The sequence below is a fragment of the Phascolarctos cinereus genome, unplaced genomic scaffold, assembly GCF_003287225.1.
Source record: "Phascolarctos cinereus isolate Bilbo 61053 unplaced genomic scaffold, phaCin_HiC Scaffold_5;HRSCAF=322, whole genome shotgun sequence".
Taxonomy (NCBI): Eukaryota; Metazoa; Chordata; class Mammalia; order Diprotodontia; family Phascolarctidae; genus Phascolarctos; species Phascolarctos cinereus.
The window spans coordinates 103,199,491-103,222,403 of NW_027555958.1; the positions used below are offsets into that span (position 1 = coordinate 103,199,491).

At 38.2% G+C, this 22,913-nt stretch overlaps 1 protein-coding gene across 1 annotated transcript in view; it reads right to left on the reverse strand.

Moving 5' to 3' along the window:
* PPP1R14C (protein phosphatase 1 regulatory inhibitor subunit 14C) overlaps positions 1-22,913 on the reverse strand; it is a 109,593-nt gene that overhangs the window by 13,664 nt on the left and 73,016 nt on the right. The window contains exons 2-3 of the mRNA XM_020986600.2: positions 8,790-8,873; positions 6,450-6,482 (exon numbers count right to left, since the gene is read on the reverse strand). Coding sequence (XP_020842259.1) covers positions 6,450-6,482; positions 8,790-8,873 — 117 coding nt within the window. The remainder of the gene's footprint in view (positions 1-6,449; positions 6,483-8,789; positions 8,874-22,913) is intronic.

The following is a 22,913-nucleotide window of genomic DNA, read 5'->3' on the forward strand; positions in this document are numbered from 1 at the left end:
CTTATTTGTAAAATGAGGTCCTATGCAGCTCTCAATCTATGATCCCATGATTCATAACTCTTACCAAGATTCTCATTTTTCCTCTTCACAACAAAAAAACATTCTCTATAAATACCTGGATATTGGGGTGCTAGGTGGCGCAGCAGATAGAGTATCGGCCCTGAAGTCAGGAGGACCTGAGTTCAAATCCAGCCTCAGACCAAACACTTGACACTTACTAGCTGTGTGACCCTGGGCAAGTCACTTAACCCCAATTGCCTTAAATAAATGAATGAATGAATGAATAGACAAATAAATAAATAGGCAGATAAATAGCTGAATAAATAAATAAACAAATAAATAAGTGAATGAATGAATAAATAGATAAGTAGTTAGTTAGATAAATAAACAAATGCCTGAATATTTTTTTCTTAGCTCTCACAGAACAAATTTAAATTTTATGATCATTTACAGTACAAAACAATCCCAAAGTTAAAATCATCTTATCTTTAAATCATATTCAGTCTTCTTTCCAGGAAAGTAATAATTTGATGTTTTCATCTTGTGGATTTTGAAATCATGAGACTCCCATCAATCATGATATAATGCCTGGCTGTCAAGCCTCTACCATCTTGAATTTTTTTAATACTGCAGATAATATCTACTGGAAATAAGTTATACCGAAACAAAATTCCAACAGATACCATTGTAATGACATTCTAGATTGCATATGTTTCCTGCTTTTTTTTTTACCTTGACATTAATACTATATTTCTTTCAGAGTGAGTATGGAACTGAAGTCTGCAAATAAATACTCCCTGACTATATGCCAAAGGCAAGTTCAGATGATCTTTTGGTTTTCTTGATCTTCAGTTTTTTCAGTTTTCTTAATATCCTCACAAACTTTGCAAATATATGTAAGGGAGCTGATCACTGAAAGTCTTGGGCTTTCAATGACCAACTTCCTAAGATGTGAAATAATAATTTTTACAATTCAAAGATTCTTCTTTTAGTGTTTAAAAAAAAAGGATGCTAAGAGATTGACAAGTCAAAACTAAAAACCTTTTTACTCAGAAGTTGAATTAATAGATTTCTTTCTCTAAATCAACCCCAATTTTGCCTTTTTATTTACCTACCTAATTCCCCCAATACCCAAGGCTTACATACTCAATGGGAACAACTACTAATTGTCAATTTCACTACTTCACAGTTGAGTATTATTCTTACAGTCTTTTCCCTGGGGTGATTACAGAGTCTCACAGCTACTCAGAATCATTCCTCTGTGTTTCAGATGGTAGGTAACATGTTAACCAAGCAGTCTTTTCAACTTAGCCTTTCTACAACTCACATCTGGTCCCCAATTCTGATTGAGATGGTCTCTCTTGCAGAAGCTCAAAGAGAGAACCAGAAACAGATTTCAGAAAAAGGTATCCATTACATTATCTAAGTCTATCTGTGGCCCATGGACACTGATGTCATTATCCATCAGGCTAATGAAGTCTCCTTCTTATGTTTTCTTTAGCAGTTATATCATAGACTAAGACCCCCACTCAGTTAAGCTAAGCTATTAAGGATTCTTGCCTTGATTTCTTTTTTTAAAATTTCTTATCCTTATAAATAAGCTGACAGACTGTAATTTCTAGTCAACACTTCATCCTTTGATACTCTCATATCCTTTGAGCATTGATGCTTTTATAATTAAGAGGGGAGTAAAGGATAGTAGAAAAGAGGTTGAGGGAGGGTGGGGAGAAAGGATACCTATCTGGTAGATCCCACTATGCTAAGCATGTGTTATGATTTGGAATAATTACGTACTTGCTGAATTTCATGTGGACCGAGTCTATAGCGTTTCTGTAAATTCCTCCCCACTACATTACTTTATCATCACTATTAACTGTGGCTTTTTTTGAAGCTTAACTATTCAACATAGTGCACCAAGTCCCAACGCTTTTGAAGTTTCCCATCACCAGCTAAAGGAACTGTTCTGAAAGATGGACTTCATAGAAAGCGACAAGATGCCAGTATGTATTTATGCACAACTCACACACACACTGAGCTCATGTTTATAGTGTTTTAAATGGCAAGGGTATGTTTCCTTTCATGTTGCTAGTTCTCCTACCTCAACAAATTACTTTTTAAGTAGTTTGCACTTAGTTATATGCACATCATCCCCTGCCCAGATACAGTAGAAGCTCTTTGAGTGAAGGGACTTTTTTATTTTTATATCATCAGTGCTTAGGCACACAGTAGGTGTTTAATGAATTGTGTTGATATAATGATGTTATTTAGGCACTATTCTTACACAGTGAGTGGAAGGTAGGTAGTCAATTACTGAAAAAACTACTCATCACATCAAAATCTAAATGCAGCTATTGAAAGCAATTTGAAAGAAGAGAGCTCTATCTGCCAGGTTCTAATTCTTCAGTATTCTATAAGGCAGCTGGCCATAAGACCACTGAAGAAAATAAGAAGAGATTGCTGTAGCAATGAAGTGAGAGAAAGAAAGAGACCCACACAAAGAGAGATGCAGCTACAACCCAAACACAAGGAGGAGTGACAAAGCAGACATCTTCAGATAACATCAGTATCTCTCTGGGGGAAAGCCAGAATCAGCTCTACAACACTGAATCACAGAATTAAAAAACCAATGACTCCCACAATAAATCTTCTCTATCGCAAGTGAATATTTTATTTTGAAAAGGGGGGACAGGGGAGTTGGGCTCATGTTCTGATTACACTACTAACCACCAGTTTAACCTGAAGCAAATAATTTAAATCTACTTGGCTTTAGTTTCCTCATTTATGAAATGAAGAAGCTCAGTTAAATGACTTGCTAGGATCCCTCTAACTATAAAAAACTTTTTTGATTCAAATTCTAGCCAAGGTGGCTGCCTGAATGGAGGCAAATGGCCCTGATCCCACATACCTACACTAGCAAAAACCTAAAATTAGCATCAGAACAGATAATGATCAAGAAATTTAATAAGAAACTAGAGCAAGTGGCTTATTCCATCTCAGAACTATATAGAAAGTCAGCCAAAAGTTCACAATCCATAATAAAGGGTGGGGAGAGGAAGGCAAATGGCAAAGCCAGCACTGATGCCAGCAAACAAGTTCTTAACCTCTTAGCCTGACCAGAGACACATGTATTCCGCAGGGTTCTGTGTCTGGGATCACAAAAACAGAATGTTCTCCTAAAAAAACTCCAGGGCAGTCAGAAAGCTCCCAGGATAAGGCTCTCGGAGTGCCAGGGGAGCCACAGGGACTAGTGCAGGTATGATAGTGATCAAACTGAGATAAGCCAATGCACACAAAGATTCCAAAGTCCCACACACTCTCCTAAGGTACTAGGGAGGTCTATGAAGATAGTGCTATGAACCTCAAAGATCCAGGGGCCTAACTCCAGGAAAAGGCAGGCAGATTAGAACCCAGGTGACCCAGAACAAGGCCAAGCAGACCCAACTATATCATCCAAAAGCATTCTAGGCAGCATAGCCTGGTCCTGGCATAAAGACTCAATTCAGGAACTACAGCTGGAGAGAGGAACACATCAGAGAAAACACCAACCAAAATAACAAATAATTGGAAATCTAGAGACTCCCTCAAAATAAGGACTAAATAACGCCATAAAATCTATAAATAGGAACCAAAAGGAAAAAATGGCTTGGCCACAAATATTTTAAGATTACCTAGAAGAAATGAAGCAAGATGCAGAAAGGGGGAGAGAGGACGGGGGCATTAGAAGTGAAATAAAAATATTATAGGAAAGAATTGATGGGGGAAGAAAAAGTGGTAAATCTTACCCAAGAAACGGACTCCCTGAAAAGTAGAATAGCTCGAAAAGAAATCAATGACTCTATGAAACACAAGAAATATTAGAACAAAATCAAGATAGTGAACAAATAGAAGAAGTGTTTAATATCTGATGTCAACAATTGACTTGGAAAACAGGTCAAAGAGAGATAACTTGAGAATCACTGAACTCCCTTGTAAACCATGATAAAATGAAAAGCCTGGTCACTGGATATCAAGAAACCATAAATGAAAAGTACCCAGATCTAATAGAATCAGAGAGTGAAGACAGAAAGAATCCACTAATCAGGAATTCAAAGGAACCCAAAAGGAAAAGTCCCAAGAATGTCATAACCAAACTCCAGAGCTTTCATGTCAGAAGAAAAATACTCAAAACATTCAGAAAGATGCAGTTCAACTTACAAGAAAACACAGTCAAGACCACAAGAGAATTGGGAGCTTGTACTACAAATGAGAGGAGATCTTGTAACACCGTATTCCAAAATGATACAGACTTGCAAACAAGAATAACTTGTCCTGTAAAGTTGAATATTATCCTACATGGTAGAAACTGGACCTTCCCTCTCCCGCACCTTCCCTAGTATGATAGAAGGCAATATTATCCTCCTGATCCTTCAGGCTTACAACCTACGAGTAATCCTGGACTCCTCACTACCTCTTACCCCCCTCATATCCAAGCTCTTGCCAAGGCTTGTTAATTTCACCTTTGCAACATCTCTCAAATATACCTTCTCTCCTATGACACTGCCACCCCTTCAGTGCAATCCCTCATCACCTCATACTTCAACTATTGAAATCGCCTATTGTAGGTCTGCCTGCTTCAACTCTCTTTCTGCTCCAATTCATCTTCCATTCAGCCACTAAAACCATTTCCCTAAAGTGCAGATCCAATAATATCATACACACACACACACACACACACACACACACACACACACACACACGCTCAATAAACTCAAACGACTCCTTATCATGTTCAGAATCAAATACAAAATACTCTATTTAGCATTCAAAGCCCTTCATAAGTTAGCCTCCTCCTACCTTTCCAGTCTTCTTACACCTTACTCACAGCCATATGTTCTCATTTCTAGGACATGGCCACTGCATGGATATCATTTTGTTTGACTATACTCATTTATTACAAGGTTTCTTTTTGTTTATTTCTCCCATTTTTTAATTAGGAAGAGGGTAGAGTGGGAGAAAGGTTTAGCAATATTGATACACCTGCCCCCCCCAAAAAAAGGGTCACCATAGCATTTTTAAATGCACAGAAGGAACTTCAGAAAGCACAGTCAAGCTGACAGTTTTGAAAGTAATGTACATATGTGTGTGTGTGTGTGTGTGTGTGCGCGCGCACGTGTGTGTGTATTAAAAGCAAGTGTTATGAAATGAAGAGCTGGAATTTCATATAAACCCTTATTTTGTGTTCTACTGTGCATATAGAAATATGTTGTGTATATAGAAATGCTCCTTTTTTGGTGTTTAAATTCAGAATTAAAAAAGTTTAGGTTTGGTTTGGTTTTGTTTTTAAGAGATGGCTTTAAGTCTTCTATCTAATAGATTGGCTCTGGACTTGAAGTCAGTAGAGTTGGGTTCAAATCCCACCTTTAAATCATTAGCTGTGTAATCATGGGATAAGTCATTTAACCTCTCAGCCCCTCCGTTCCCTCATCTACAAAATGTGAATAATGACACTAGTACTAAGGGTTGTTGTGAGAAAAGTGTTTCACAAACCTTAAAGTTTTATATAAATGTATGTTATTTTTGTTGTTATTAAATTCCAAAGAATATAAGATTCTTGAGGGCAGAGACAATCTTCATCTGTGGATTCTCAGTACCTCACACAGTAATAAATGCTTAATACATATTCATTGAATTGTACTGAATTTCAATCTTACACACTTTCTGATGTCAAGCATTCTTCTCTTAGTGCTTACAGTAACTTTAAAAAAACATTCATTTTGCCCTATACAGTCACTCAAAGTCTCATTGTGATCTCTCTGATGTTACAAATAACTCTACAGGTCTAGAGAATTACTATCTTGCTTAAATTTTGCTGAACTGTTACAGTCATATATTAGACAAATTTCTTTTACAGAGTTTTTGCGCCTGAAATGAAAATATTTTAGCTTTCCATTATCTATATTCATAGTTGCTGAGACTAAATACCCTATAACACTGTAATCTTTCATATAAATATCCATTTGCTTTCACTTCTAAAAGCACTTGGGTATACATGTATATGTATGTGTATATAGCTGATTAAATAGCCACACAAAGCTCAGAATTACACAAGTACTTTGATAATCTTCTAGGCTGGACAGGTATAATCCCCCAACAGTATGTATTTGCCAAATTTGTAATTATAAAGCCTAGACTGGAGTAATTCCATTTCCTCAGCACTTCCTATGAAGTTGAGATTTGTATATAGAAAGTATTCAGTGAGTACATTTCCATTTGTTTTCAAGTTCTCCTTAACTGGGCATGTTCAGGCTTAGAAATCATCAGGTCCAAACTGCTAAAACATATGCATTTATAGATACCGATTGTTAATTATCATATATCCAGTTAACTTTTAAATCAAGGCTACTTAGAGAGACAAACTGCTTTAATAAGGGGGAAAAAAACATGTCATTTAAGAAAAGTGATTTGTTTACCTCTGTTGGTTTGTAGCAGTCTACAAGAGCTTCCTAGAATTAAACACACAAATAGGTCAATTTAACAATTGTAAAAAGCGATTACAGTTTTTAAAGTCATTTCATCTATGCAGTACCATTTTAAACAAGACAACTCAAGATTGCATATCAACTATCTAGGGCTATTCTTTTTTCCTTAAGCATGGGATTTGTGAGCCTCAAGCAAGAAAAGCTTTTGTGTTTAGAAATATTGTAGCCCATAGAGAAGAATCTTCCACCTCAGAGAGGATTCCATGTTTCTGAAAAGAAGGAACTATCCTTCTCTTGGAACTGAAATGGACACTCTGCCCTTGAACAGGTTAGCAATACTTCTCAGAGGAAATGGAAAAGGGAAGTTATAATTTAAAATCCTATAATTTTTCCTGGGATATTAAGGTATCCATCAAAGTCCAGTCAGAATAGAGCAGCAGCCTCCCCTATCACTCTGAATGCAACAACTTAGTAAACTAAAATAAACAGCTACGTGAACCACTCCACTATTCTATCTCTTCTCCCATTAGGTGAAAGCTATACCCAATGACCCATATGATTTTTTAAGAGTCCCCACTTAACTTGGATGATTTTTTTCATTTTTCCCTCTCCTCTCATTTTGGTGCTAATGCACCATTAGTATTAAATGTCAAAAGAAACGGGAAAATTGTAAAAGGTACATCAGACCAAGTCCAAAGACCTGGTTTCAAGTTCCCATTCTGTTGCCCAACTTATTTGTGATCATGGACTAATCATTTAGCCCTTCTCCAAGCTAAATTCCCTCATTTGTGGCATAAGGGGCTAGACAAGATAAGAGACAGGGTGGGATAGTCAGAAAGAACTCTGTATTTAGGGTCAAAGGACCTGGGTTTAAATCCTAGCTCTGCTACTTACCACTTGTATGATCTTAGACAAAGCATTTAACCTCTTTGGGCCTCATTTGACTAAAATGAGAGTTTAAACTAGATGAGGTCTAAGAGCCCTTCCACCTTTAAATGTATGATTTTATCATCTTTGAGGTCCCTCCCAGCTCGAAGTCTATACAATCTTGTTTTGCCATTAAATTCTCTACATTCTTGGTGTATGTCTATATTAACATTTTTCTCAGTTTTTATTCATTGGTACACACTTTTAGAGGCATAGTATATTTGTCTGTTAATAATACCGACAAAGATTAATCATTGGTTACAAAGGGTGTTTAAAACTACAACATTCAACTTAGGGGCACTTCTCAATTGGAAAGATATTAGCAATTATTAGCTCATTTGGAGCAAAACCCGGATTATCTTTAGAGATCACAGACCTTGGCTAGCAATATTTTAATATGAGGAAGAGTGACACATCACAGAGATTCATTAACTTAAGAGACTCCAAGGTGCAGAAAAGGTTTTTAGATACCACCTCTAAAGAGGGAAGTAGTAAAGTATTTGTTTTAAATTAAAGAAATACCAGGCATTGCAGCTTCCATTTTCTGCCAACATGCTACCAGAGAAACACACTCTAATATCAAATGTTTTGGCAGCACTCAACTAATAAAACTGTAACACAAGAAAGGACAATGAAGATCCAGATGAGTGGGTGCTACAATACTGTGTAGGTAATACAGACTCTAGATCACTTCTAGCCCAGGTTACATATGTACTCATATCACCTTTAAACATAGAACTTTTCTCTCCAGACAGTGCATCTTTGGAGATAAAACCTACACTTCTCCCAGGAAAATGGTGAGAATCAAAGAGACGATATATGTAAGATCTACAGATCTTATCCACAGAAAAAGATAACGTGATTTGAATTCATCTAGACTCTCCTCTTTGGATAATGAACAGCTTGATCATTACATACTTGCAATCCGGTGACATTGGTCACCTTCTGTTCCTTGAACAAAAGACTCAATGGCCCAACTTCAGGCATTTTTACTGATTGTCCCCTATGCCTGGAATACTCTCCTTCCTCATTGCCTCCTCCTGGCTTCCTTCCAATGCAGCGATTATCCCACCTTCTATGGAAGCCTTTATTTATTTATTAATTTGTTATTTGTATTTATAGCCCCTACCCTATGAGATTACCCACAATTTATCCTGATTATATCTTGTTTGTACGTAGTAGTTTGCCTGTTATCTCCCCCATTACACTGTGAGCTCTTTGAGACCAGGGATTGTTTGTTTTTACCTTTCTTTGGATCCCCAGCACTTAGCACAGTGCCTAGCACATAGTATCAGCCACAGTTGGATGCTTAGTGATGTCACTTCAATCCTCTTGGAGTACAAAGGACAACAACCATTAAGTTATCCATTATTTGAATAGTATACATTTTTAAAAACTACTTACCTGTAATTTGAGAGCTCTCTCCTCTTCACTGTCTGCATCAAGAAGATCATCAATGTCAATTTCTACTTCTGGCATCTCTTCTTCCTTTAAAAAAAGGCATTTTATTGTTAAGAGTTTAACTGAACTGTGCTGTTACTATGAAACGTTAAAAAAAACAAGATATTTTATCTTTACGAGACAGGGGCGGGGGATGATGCTATCGGCCAGGAGAGTAAGCAAAAATATTTCAGAATAACTGTATAGTCTTAAGCAAGAGATTGCATGTCCTTTAAAGGGAAAGGGGAAGGGGGGTGTGTGAAGGGAGCTGGTAGAGAAAACAAGCATGTTGCATCTCCTATGGGGTCAGCTCCAAAAGAAGGCCAAGAGAATATGATCAAGTTACTACTATTTTTTTTTATTCAGTAAATGCAAAACTCCATTTATTCAATTCCCAATACTGCACATTTCCTGCTAATTCTAAAAGCAAGTCCAGCATACAAGTTTACCATCCCCAATCACTTTCAGGACCACACTTCAAATTACTATAAGAAAAAAGCAAAAATCTCTCTTTCTTTTTCCTATCTCAAGGATCTTCTATCTTGCATAGGCTCTTTTCACCTATGCCACTTCTCCCATCCCAGGATTTCACCCTATCACATCTTCTTTTTTGTATCTTCCAATGCTCTCTTCACTGCTGCCTTTTACTCAGTTTTCTTTTTTTCTTACACACACACACACACAACACACAACACACACACACACACACATGCCTTCCACATACTAATTCATTATTTCAAGCTACTGTCCCACCTACCTTCCCTCCTTTACTGACAAACATTTCAGAAAGAGCAATCCATCACTCCTTTTCAACTAACCATTCCTTAACTCCTTGTACTTCTGCTTCCACTCCCATCACTCCAGGAATAATTAATGGCCTTTTAATGTCAATTATCTTCAAAGCCAAAAGCTTTTTCTTAGTTCTTACGTCTGTAGCCCCTGAAGCTCTTGACTGTGCATTCCTTCATGGTACTTTCTCATAGTATATTTATACTATGTTAAAGCAGGAAGGAGGGGCCTAGGAGGTAATCTAGTACGAGCGCTACGCCTCACTTAGTCTCCATGACACACTTTACATTCAAGGTTCTGACTTGAGTTTTCTTCTAGCTTCTATTTATGCTCTCTCCTCTGACAATATCACATTTTTTATAGCTTGTTTTAACTACAACCTTCTAAATATGTAGATATCAGATACTACTGACATATACACACACACACACACACACACACACACACACTCAAACATATACAAATACATACATCTCTACGTATATATGGGCAGCTAGGTGATGCAGCAGATAGAGTCTGGAGTCAGGAAGACTCGTCTTCCTGGATTCAAACGAGGCCTCAGACACTTACTATCTGTGTGACCCTGGGCAAGTCACTTGACTCTGTTTGCCTCAGTTCCTCATCTGTAAAATGAGCTGGAGAAGGAAATGGCAAACCACTCCATTGCCAAGAAAACCCAAATGGGTTTGGACACAATTGAAATGATTGAACAACATACATGCATACAGACATATGTGTATATAATAAATACATATATACATACATACACATTTCCAATTCCCTGTTGTATGTCCTGATACCTCATCCTTAACCTGTCCAAAAACAAACTGATCTTTTCCCTCCAAAATCTGTTTCTCTTCATAATTTCCCTATTTCTGCAAATAGTCCCACCATTTTCCTAATCACTCATACTTAGAACCACTTTTTTTTTAACTTTGATGATATTTAGCCTGGTGTAGAAGAGGGGGGATGATAACTATCAATACTGGCTGCACTACTTACTACCTACATGAGACTTCTTGTCATTCAAGGCCTCAGTTTCCTTGTCTATAAAATTAGAAGATTGAATTAGAGTATGTCTCAAATACCTTCCAATTTCAATTCCTAGGATCCCAAATATTTGAAGTGCTGCCTCGTGAAAGAGAGATTAGATTTGCTTGACAGGGCCCCAAGGGACAGAATGAAGAATTAATGGTTAGTAGATTCAGAGAAAGCCAGCTTACTGAAAAGAAAAAAAATTTTCAAGAGTTATAGCTGTTCTAAAGTGATGACATCCTGTGAATCCCCATCAGTGGAAGTCTGCAAACAGAATTTGGATAGCTGCTTGATATAGAAGAAATTACTATTCAAGTTACTTTAGATAATAACTGAGATACCTTCCAATTCTGAGATTCTAGGACTCTACCTCATTAGTCCTCAAATCTAACCAATGGTGTCCATGCAAGATCTCTTACATCTGTCCCTTTATTTCTGTTCCCACCATCACTATATTCATTATCCTTTACCTGCATTTCTACAATTGCTTCAATTGGTTTCCCTGCACCCAATCTCTTTCTATTTCAATCTATCCTATATATTGCTGGTAGATTAATCTTCCTTAAAGGACAATTCTGATCATTTTACTCCCCACTTCAAAAATCTTGAGTATCTACCTATTTGACACCAATAGAGTATGAACTCCCTCACCTGGCTCAAAAGACCTTCCATAATCTGGTTCCACTCACTTTGCTTTCTAGCTTTCTTTTATACTTCTTGTTGTGCAGTCAGTCATTCAGTTGTAGTCTACAGGATTTCTTGGCAAGGACACTACAGTGATTTGCCATTTCCTTCTCCAGTGTATCCCCATTTTACAGATAAGGAACTGAGGCAAATAGGGGTTAAGTGACTTGCCCAGAGTGACACAGCTAGTAAGTGTCTGAGCCCAAATTTGAACTCAGATCTTCCTGACTCCAGGCCCAGAGCTCTATTCACTGCAACACCTAACTGCCCCTTCTTTTACACTACTTTCTTTCATATGTTATCTTTGTCCAACTGGATTTCTCAACATTCTCTGAATTCATCCCACCTTTTCCTGTCTCTGTGCTTCTGCTCATATTACCCCATACAAGTATAAAGGCACTTGTCCCCTTTCCTTCTCACCTCCTTTTCCCATCTAATTCTGTTGAAATTTCCCTGTCTTTCAAAAGCAAGCTCAAGTACAACCTATGTGAAGGTAGTAAATGAATGGCATATGGTCCTGGACCTGGATTGAAGAAGAACTGAGTTCAAATTCTGCTTCAGACACTTATTAGCTGTGTGACCCTGAGTAAGTCATTCAATTTCTTTCAGCCTCAGTTTCCTGATCTATAAAGTGGAAAAAATAATGGCCCCCACTTCACGGGGCTGTGAGAATCAAATGAGATAACACATCGAAGTCACTTTGCAAACCTTAAAGCATTATATAAAGGTTACCTATTATTATTATTATTATTTCTCTCAGCTAGAAGTACTAACTCCCATCTCAGATTAATAAAGTAGCAAGCGTTTGTTAAGCACCTACTATGTGCCAGCTTAAATTACTCAGAGCATTTTGTATGTCTACACATTTATGTTCTAATTTGGTTTATAATGATTTGTGTACATGTCCAATATCTCTTACTGGACTGAAATTTCCTTAAGATCAAGAACAATGCCTCATGCCCTCTCGATGCCTGAGACATAAATATTTGTGCTCCATAAAAATTGAATTGAATTGATTGACCCAGAGGGGCCAATTTGGATTTCTGTCAAGCCAGAAAATTGCTGCTGGGATGTTGAAATTATGTATTTCAATCTGCTAGTAGTACTGCCGAGGCACAGTGGGCACTGAAATTTACCCAAAATGACCCAAAAGCACTATTAAATAGTGACAAACCAATGTGGCTTATTAGAGCATTAACTCCGTTGAAAGTGACTCATTCCAACATCTGGATCATTTTCATAATACGGACTGAAGTTAAAGGTTGACCTAAAAAAAGAGAATTAATTCCGCCATGGCTGAATAGCTTGCTCAGAGATTTAGTTGAATTTTGAGTAGCCCCATATTACTCATTAAAAATATTCAGCACCCGTGTGAACATAATACTGTAGTAGGTGTTGGAATTTTAAAATAATCTTTGGGGAAGATGAGGTCTCTGCCCTTCTAAGAGACAGTCAGATATATGCCTGCTACCAAATTCTTCATATCCTTTTTACATGCATGGAATATTTATTTAGGCATTAACAATGTCCAGAGTACATTAGTCACATGTCTCCAGTGAATGTAAGTGCTTGGACAACTTGAAACATCATCATGTCTTAAAGGTATTAGAGCAGCCATAAAAATTAGAGCCTTGGAAGACTTTTTTATCTTTCTTTTTTTTTCCTCCAAAATCTGAGGTTTATGAGTGAGTAAACTAGATATATCTTGTTACAAGTCAGACCCCCAGTAGTATCAACCTAGTAATGAGAGTAAAAAGGAGGAGGATGAATACCACTCAACAAAAACTAAGAAATGTCATGGTTCACAGGAAAATAATGACTACTACAACAAAAATGGAAATGACAACAAATTGAAACTGAACTCTGTATGACTAAAATGACCAAGTTTATCCCCAGAGAATAACTGAGAAAATGTGTACCCCTCCCTTCTTCATCATCAACAAGTGTTCATAGTTCATAGTTCATTAGCTTATTACGTGCCAGGCACCATGCTAAGTGCTGAGGATACAAAGAAAAGAAAGAACAAGATACCTGCCCTCAGGAAGCTTATATTCTAACAAGTGAGATAATATGCAAACAACTATGTATACACAAGATATATATGTGGGTGTGTCTATATATACACATATGGCATAAGTGGGAGGCACTGTTGTTGTTGTTCATCCTTCATTTTCAAAGAAGACCAATGATATCACGGAGTGATGTCTGCACTTACATATGAATTGGATTTGAGTGAGGCAGAGCTTCACAAAGTCAACAGCCTCACTCTGTCTTCCAGAGTCACTGAAGTCCAGTGGCAAGACAAAAGTCAAGGTGACGCGCAATGGCCCACAATGCAATGGATGACCAAATTCTAAGTGCTCTTCAATCCCTGCTTCAGCTACCTTCGTGGCCATTGGAACAAATTATTCTCATCCTCACAGTCTGCTGGGGGAAGTCTTCACATGCTTGGTGTAGACATCCTTCTGATTCTCAGACAGGTTTGAGGCCTGTTGGTTATTCTGAACCTGGTTTAGCCTGTCTGCCAGGACAGTTTTACTGGGGTGTGGCTGCTGCACACGCTACAGCTTCTTGGAGCCACAAGTGAGAGTCAAGTGAAAAGTCAACACCAACGGTGGATCAGCAACCCTGAAGAGGGCTCAGCAAGTCCTCACACCAGAGGCTCTAAGTCCTCCCTGAACACTCCACACATTCCAGTGCAATGGGAGGTCATCTCAAAGGGAATGCACTGAATAATAGGTGGAGGGGAAAGGAACAGCTTCCTGCAAAGGATGAGATTTGAGCGAGTCTTGAAAGAATCCAGAGATGGCAGTGGACAGAAGTGGAGGAGAGCATTCTAAGCTTAGGGGACAGCCAGGGAAAAGGCACTGAGTTAGGACATGGAGTATCATGCTCAAGGAATAGCAAGGACATCAGTGTTGATGGATCATAAGAGTTCATGGAGAGGCAGTAAAATTTATAAAGATAGGAAGGGCTTTAAATGCCAAACAGAAGATTTTATAATTGATACAGGAGGCAATAGAGAGACACTGCAGTTTATTGAGTGAGGGTAGAGGGATGACAGGGTCAGGCTTATACTTGAGGAAAATCACTTTGGCAGAGGGTAAGGGATTATGGGTGTGAAAAACTGCACAAAGCCATATCGGTACATTGCTGTAAACCCTGCTACTGGGAAGAATGGGGCTAGTGGATCGCTTGAGCTCAGTAGTTCAGAGCTAGAGTGAGGTAGGTCAATTGGATGTCCTCACTAAATTTTTACCAATATGGTGAGGCCCTGAGAGCACGGCAAGGGGGACCACCAGGCTGCCTAAAAGAGGAGAAACAGTCCAAGTTGGAAACAGAAAATGTTCAAGCTTTCATGCCAGTCAATTATATGATCTAGCCTGTGAATGGCAGCTGCACTTTCAGTCTGCATGAGATAAAGAGAACTAGTCTCAAAAGAAAAGTTTCATATACCATAAGATATGGTTAATTATAACAAACTTTTTTTTTCTTTTCTTTTCCTTTTCTCTTCTTTTTTTTTAAGAATTGTTACAATAAAAGGCTTACCAAGTAGGGCAGGGAAAAGTTATATATTCAGAAATAAATGTGATGTTAAAAACAAAAAAGCTATCAATTTTTAATCTAAACAATGAATAAAAGATTCAGTAGGGTAAAAAATGTCTCCCATTACATTTGGATATTTTTAAAAGAAAAACACTAATATCCATTAAAATCATTTTAATAGCTCATAATGGCATAACCCAGTCTCTCCAAGGCCATGCCAACAAAGCACAAATCAGATTTGGCAGGTTCTTCCAAGGTGAAAAGACTTGAAGTGCCAGCCTGACAACAGATTGTCTCTTGGCTGAGCACCAAGCCAAGAGGTCAACAAAAGAGTGGCTATTGAGTGATTTTTTTTACCCCCTCAGTCTTGACAAATAACAAAGACCATCTATTGAGGCATTGGAGCTACATTCTGCATTAGGAGAGGGAGTTGCCAAACCAATTAAATCATGAGCTATCAAAGTATTGAAGAGAATAATAGAGACTGGAATTGCTCTGTTCTAATCAATCCAACTAACAAAGCAATTATTTATTGAGTGTTGAGTATCTACAGCCTGCAAGTCACAGAACATTGGTGTGTGGCAGCTATCACACTCAGGTACCCCAGAGTCTCTTACTCATTTGCATTTAACTTTTCCCTCTTTTTGAGATGCAGAAGTGGCAAACCTGTGTTTTTCTCCCCAGTGGCTAGACCAGAATGCTGCAGAAAGGATAAATACTGGAATTGAATAGGAAAGCTAGATGCGGATACAATGAGGTAGAGAATTATACACACCTGCTGCATGGTGTACTCCACAATGTGATGCAGGAAACATCCCAATTTAACAAATTTGATAAGGCATTAAGTTACTTAAGGTTAAATAATGTTTAAATAGGAAAAATAACTGTTCCATTTCTCAATGTAGGGTTAGGACGGGGGAGGAAAGGGGAAGTAAGGAAGATTCCATTACTTGGTTTTTGGGGGGGTTTTCCTTTGTAAGGGGAAAGGGACTGGCCAATGGTCCCATTTCTTATAATAATGTACAGCATGTTCTGCTGATGTGACCCCCACAAGGATCTCAAAGTGTGTGAATGCTTGCCAATTGAAAAGCTTTTGACTGGCTGATGATCTGACACTAAGGATGCATTCAAAAGGCACTAACCTATCAAGAAATTTTCTTTTCTGCAGGCCTGAGGTGAAGTGAGTGATAAGTCTCACCTGAGGCTTGATAAGGTCAGGAGGAAGCCCTCAGGCCAACACTAAGTGGCCCAAGGGCACATGGCCCTACTATTGTTTCTATCTCTGTTGTGTCCATTCTTTCCTGTTCTTGGATGAAGGCTGTGATTTTGTGAGATTTAAAAGATCGGGCGAGAGAGCCACCAAAGTTTTAGGAGCCAGAATGTCCACCAGCATACCCCCAAGGAGTGGCCAGGACCTGGCCAAACAGTCAAGATAGGAGGCAAGAGGAAGGGACTCACATACTGGCTATGACAACCATTGGAAGTGAACTAGTGGGACAAGAGCCTTGTAGAAACTACTGGAAGCTGAAGTTCCTTCTCTACGGGAATCAAGATAGTATGTTGGGGAAAATAATTTGTAACTTTTGTTCTTGCTCTTTCTTCTTGGTAAATATCCTTTTTATTAGCTTTTTAAAAAAGCTAATTGGTATTAATTGTTAAATGATGATGAGGTACTAATCACTGAGTCAATCAATGCTATAAAAGAGACACCAACTATAACCAGTGATTGATATTTCAGGAGAACACACTATAAAAGGGGCTCAAGCCAATAGCATTATAGAAAGACATGAACCCCAATCCTTCAGGGGTACCCTTTGAACCCTGAGGGGAAGAAATAGCCTTGTTCTGCAAAACCTGACTCATCAGTATGAGTGGGAATTGGGATGAGGATCTTCATGGCTTTAGAAGAGCTATATTTTATAGAAAGCAGTTTCCATATTCCATCTTCACATCTGTAAAAATAAGGCAGTTGGACTAGAAGACCTCTAATATTCCTTCAACTCTTAATTTATCATCCCGTGATCTATTCCTGAACAAGCTCTAGGTATTCCACAGACACTCAAGCAGATACAGTATATTTTCAGCAAAAAACATAACTACCACACCAAAACCAACCATATTTTCATCAGGAATACTATAGAATTTTCCTCAGGAATTCATCAAATTTCATCAAGAATACTGTCAGGAAAACACACAGAGACCTATGAGCATACATCTGCCCTGCAAGAGTTTAGGTTTCATAGAAGTAATTGAAATTAAAGCTCAAAGCACGATAGCCATGGGTCTTCATATGTCAAGCGGTTTAGGTTAGGGTGTTATTGTACCGCCCTACATATAACTGCTCTACTGTCATTAATTTACATAGGTTTGAATAATTTTCATAAGCCTCTCTCTGCAGCTAGATTTCACTACTAGTACTTTAATATCCCACAGCTCAAGCAAGTACTGGAGTTTGGATTTGATACCAGGCCTCCCTCATCTCCAAACCAAGACTCTTTCCACAGTATTTACACCATAATGCATGGTTTCCTCCAAAGTCTCAATGAAGAATGAAGACAAGGTTAAGTGGGAGGGCACTCTGTCACTTGTGTGGACATTAAATTCACTTAATAAATAGATTAATCCTTTAAAAAAAATAATTCCATGGCTCCATAGTCTTATCTAAGGAGGGCACCCCCTCCAAAAGTGCAGACTACCGCCCCTCTATACTTTCTCATCCTATGAGATTTCTCTTTATGTCTGCTCATAATTCCAGTAAAGGCCTTCTTTTAAGTCCTTATGACAACCTGTGGGTACCAGAGTAGCACCCAAGCTATCATCTCTTCTCCCTGGCTCAGTGACCAGACCTTTTCCTCTACTGATTATATGCCTTAGATAATAATAGATAATATCCCTTAGGTCACTTCTTTGGGGCAAGCCATCATGATTGGCAATTTGCTACAGTTAGATATGTCTGCCATATTTATCTCCACTGCCCTTTGAATCACCAATTTTGGAGCTGAGAGAGGAATTGCTGTATTCTGTGATTTGTAGCCATAGCCATATTATAGCTCTGGAATGTGAGCTTTAAAAAAATGGGGTTATGTCAGGAAGCAGGCTTAAGATTGTTAAAAGTACTGAGCAATTCTACATCTATATGGTATATATACATATATATATATATATATACATATATATATGTATATATATACATATATATATATATATAAATATGTAAAAAGAGAGAGAGAGTGTGTGTGTAATAGATTAGCTTAATGAACCACTTATACAATTACTGGAAAATAGGTATTCTTCTCCATTTGATTTTCCCTGTATAGACAGTAAGGTCAAGATATCAACAAGCATTTATTAAGCCTTTACCATGCGCCATACATTTTGCTAAGCACTTGGCATATATAGAATGGCAGAAAGAGTTGCTGTCCACAAGCAGTTCACATTCTAATGTGGGGGACAAATATTTAACCCATATACAGAGTAAATGGAAAGTAATCTCAGCAGGGAAAGTACTAGCAATGGAGGAAGGGGAAGAACATGACAGGCTTCCTGCAGAAGGTGACATTTGAGTTGAGTTTTGAAGGATGCCAGAGAAATCGAGATGTGAAGGAGCATTCCAGGCATGGGTGGCAGCCAGTAAAAGGCAAAGAAATGAAAGATGGGATGGGGGAGGAACAGCAAATATGATCATGTGGCTGGATCACAGATTGTGTGGAGGGGAGTAAATAATAAGACTAGAAAGGTAGAAAGAGCCCAGGGAATAAGGTGCTTTAAATCAGAAACAAAGGATTTTATGGTTGATTCTTCAGGTAACCAGGTACCATTGTAGTTTACTGAGCACTGGGGTCAGGGGTAACAGGCAGACTTATTATACTTTATGAAAATCCTTTGGGCAGCTGAGTGTGGAGTGGATTGGAGTAAGGAGTGACTTGAGGAAGGAAGACCAGTGAGAAAGCAATTGAAAAAGTCTAGGAGTGAGATGATAAAGGCCTGACCCATAATGGTTGCTACACATTACTGTTGAGCATAACACCGTACTCCCAGTCACCCAGGCAAGCAAAGTAGGTATCATTGGAGAGTCAGAGGTTAAACATTTACCAACACCTCATTGGTTAAATGGCTTGCCCAAGGTTGTGCAGATTTTAAGTGTCCAAACCAAGATTCAAACAGAGGCCCTATTACTCCAAAATACAATGTTCTCTCCACCATATCACTGGAGCCAAAGCTCTTCTATACAAAATTTGCCATCTTTAGCACATGCACGTGAGCAAAATTTGTGGAAGTCAGAAGATTTGTGTGCAGAAGACATTTGGAAGTCAGGGTGAATCAGAGTCAGTGGATATGGATGCAAACTTAAAGGAAAAAAACACAGTAAACGCCCAAGAGGTGAGTCCAGGGCCAAGAAACACACTTCTATGACTTCTATTTTATTTCTACCTCTGGGACCATAACTCTTGGCAAAGTGTCTCATGAGAACAAATCCTTTTTTGTTACCCAAGTTATACATTAGCACTTAACTACTTACCTGCCCTAGGGAAGGTTTGAAAGAAGTCAGCCCTTTTATCTAATCTAAGAATTGATTTTCTGGAAGCCGTTGAAAAGGAGTCAGGATGGGAAAATTAGACAACCACTGCAGTAATAACCATGTCAGAACTTTCCGGTATAGTGGTTTTCTCATTTGAAGTGCTCTTCTAGAAACTTCAAATTCAAAACATATTCAGAAAACAAATATAATTTTATGATGTATTATTTTTAGAGTATGCATGCCACTTCCATTACTACTATAGCTATGTTGGTATCTTACTCCCCTAATACACTTTAAGCTATTTGAGAGCATTAACTGTGGAAATGTAAATTTTGTGCCTCCTCCTAGAGAGCTTAGCACAAGGCTCTTCACAAACAGGTGGTTACTAAGTTTTTGTTGTACTGCAGTTTTATTTGCATCTGTAACTTTTTTCAATCGATCCAGTACTTTCCTATTCACAGAATCAGAGCGAGAAAAGACTCCCAATGGTCAGAAGAGTCCAAACCAACTCTGAAAAAGAATCCCAATTACAATATACCCAACAAGTATATCATTCAGACTCTGTTTCAAGACTTTCATTAGGGAGAACTACCTCCCAAGGCAGCCCATTCTACTTGAGAAGAGCTCTGATTATTAAGATTTTTAAGATTAAGATGATTAAGACTTTTTCCCCTATAACCAAGACTAAATTTGCCTCTTTATAAAAATTTTGTAATGGTCTTTTTTTTTAAATATGTTTTTGTATGTCTCCATTTATGAAAAGCTTCATCTCCTGTCCCTTACATAACAACTTGATTTCTATTTTTAAAAATTTTAATATGTATATATTGGTATTCTTTAGTTTAAATCTTTAGTTCTTCTGTGAGGATTTCCATATAAATGGAAGTGTTTGTTATGCATAAAATCATTTACATTTTTTAAATTCAGGGTTTATTGAAAGAAAAGAGACCCTTTCATCAAAAAATGAATGGTATCATGGTAGAGTTGGGGGAGGGGGAGGCCCTGGATTTGGAGTAAAAGAATGACTTTAAGTCACTTAAATTCTCTGGGCCTCAGTATCTTCATTTGTAAAATGGGAAGGTTGGACTACATGACCTCCTGTAAGACCTCTTCTAGGTCAAAAACTATGATTCTCTTCTGATACCTCACTGTGGTATAAAGGTGGCCCTGGGATCTCAAAGGTCATACCAGTGGAGCAAAATGCTGGCAGGGCCTACTATCAAGTTAGAAAGGCTTTTTGAGTGAGAGCATGATAACAGACTATATATGTGTTGTCTGAGAAACAGCCTAGCTAAGTTAAGAGAGATTCATTATCAGGCTGGCCTCAAGGTAATGAATTTCTCAGCTATAGAAACTATTGTGACTATTATTATGATTATGATCATTATAGACTAGGACTTCCTTTTTTGAGCAGTGCAGCTGCAACTCACGGGCTCAATCCCAATGCTGAATGCCATGGAAGCATTAACTTGCTCCATTTTTCCAACCTAGGCTGGTTCACCCCTCCTTAGGCATCCTGGTGCCCCTCCTTTCCCAGGGGCTCACCATATTGGATCCAGGCTAAGTGCAGACACTTTATCAGCTTTAGCCCTGCTGTAGCTCAAAACTTGTGAATTCAAGCAACCCACCAGCCTTGGCCTCCTCCAATAGCAGAGTACAATCATATATCACCATCCTAAATCACTATAATAACTCTCAAAGATCATTTGCTAAGTCATAGGAGCACTAATACAGCAAAATCACAAATTATTGATCATTAAAGTTATATTGAAAGGAAACAAACATGTAAAAATAAAAATGGGCCCATTTTTATGAAACACCTTCTACTCCATCTCTGCTATTCAACGTAAGTTGTGGCAACTGAATGTGAAGGATAAGGAACATGAAGGAGACAAGGTGACTTTGATGTTTCAAGCATAGGTGACCAAGAGAATGGCGATACTATTCACCAAAATAGCAACTTACAGAGAAAGAACAAATTTGGGAAGAATTCATAGGCCAGGAAGACTAATTCTCTCATGTGAGCAGAAAATAGGCTCTCCTCCACAGGTCCAGGACCTGTACGATTACTGCATATCATCAGCAAAAACCATTCATTGAGGGCTTACTATAGGTACTATAAAAAAAAAGAATAAGATTAAATCCCTGCCTTCATGGAGTTTATAGTCTAATTTTGCAACTGACAGGAACATTTGAAAAATAATTATACCACAGAGAGCAGCTAGGTGGCACAATGGATAGAGCTCTGATATTAGAATCAGGAAGACCTGAGTTCAAATCCGGCCTCAGACACTTGACACTTACTAGCTGTGTGACCCTGGGCAAAAATCACTTAACCCCATTGCCTAACCCCCCCCCAAAAAAATAATTATAGCACAAGAAGTGATAAATAACTGAACAAATGAGCAGAATCATGGTATAAGAGACAGAGTCAGACATGGAGTCAGGAATCAGTCAACTAGCATTTGTGATGTGTCTGTTATGTGTCAAGCACTGTGCTAAATGATGGAGATACAAACAAAGGCAAAAGATAGTTCCCTCTCAGGAAGCTTACAGTCCAATGGGGGGTAACAGACAACTAGCATTTATTAAACACCTACTATGTACCAGGCACCATGTTAAACACTAGAGATGCAAAGAAAAAGAGATCTGTTCCCGAGGAACTCACAGTCTTAAGGGAGAGACGACATGCAAACAACTATGTACAAACAAGATATAGAGGGTAAATTGGAGATAATAAACAGAGGGAAGACATTAAGGTTAAGGAAGGCCTAGGTTTAGGTCTCACTTCTGTTAAACTGTGTAACACAGCATAGTTGCTAATTTGCAGTGACAAAGAAAAATTTCCTCACCAGGGAATTCACTTATGCCAATATAGATGCCAAATGCCAAATCACAGATCCACCCATCTACCCCATTCCATCCTCCCAAAAAAGACTGAGGCAGACTATGATGGCTAAAGGAGATCAGAGGCAGGGGACAAAACATCCATGATAAAGAAAGGATTTATTGAAGAAGTAGAATTTGAGCTGAGCCTTGAAGTAAATAGGATTTTGATAGGCAAAGAGGTGGAAGAAGGATATTCTAAGCAGCTCCAAGTTAGAAAAACATAAGTCGTGTTCATGGTACAGTTTGGTTGTAGTGGAACGTTCACATAAAGGCACCATAGAATATGAGAATAAGAAGGTAAATTAGGGGCAGCATGTAAAGAGCCTTAAAAACCAGAGACAGTGAGTAGTCAATGATTTTTAAGCAAATAAGTTGAAAACACGTCAAGAGCAATATTTTTGGAATATTAATCTGTTTTTAGTACACACAGTGGCTTAAAGAATGAAAAGACTAGAGACAGGAAGACCAGTTAGGAGGCCACTTTTATGGTACAAATGAGAGATCTAAAACAAGGTAGTAACAGCTGTTGGGGAAAGGAAGAAAAAGGATTGATGCAAGAAATATAACAAAGAAGAATCAGAAGGACTTGATAACTGACTGAATGGGGTAGGGTAAGAAGATAAAAA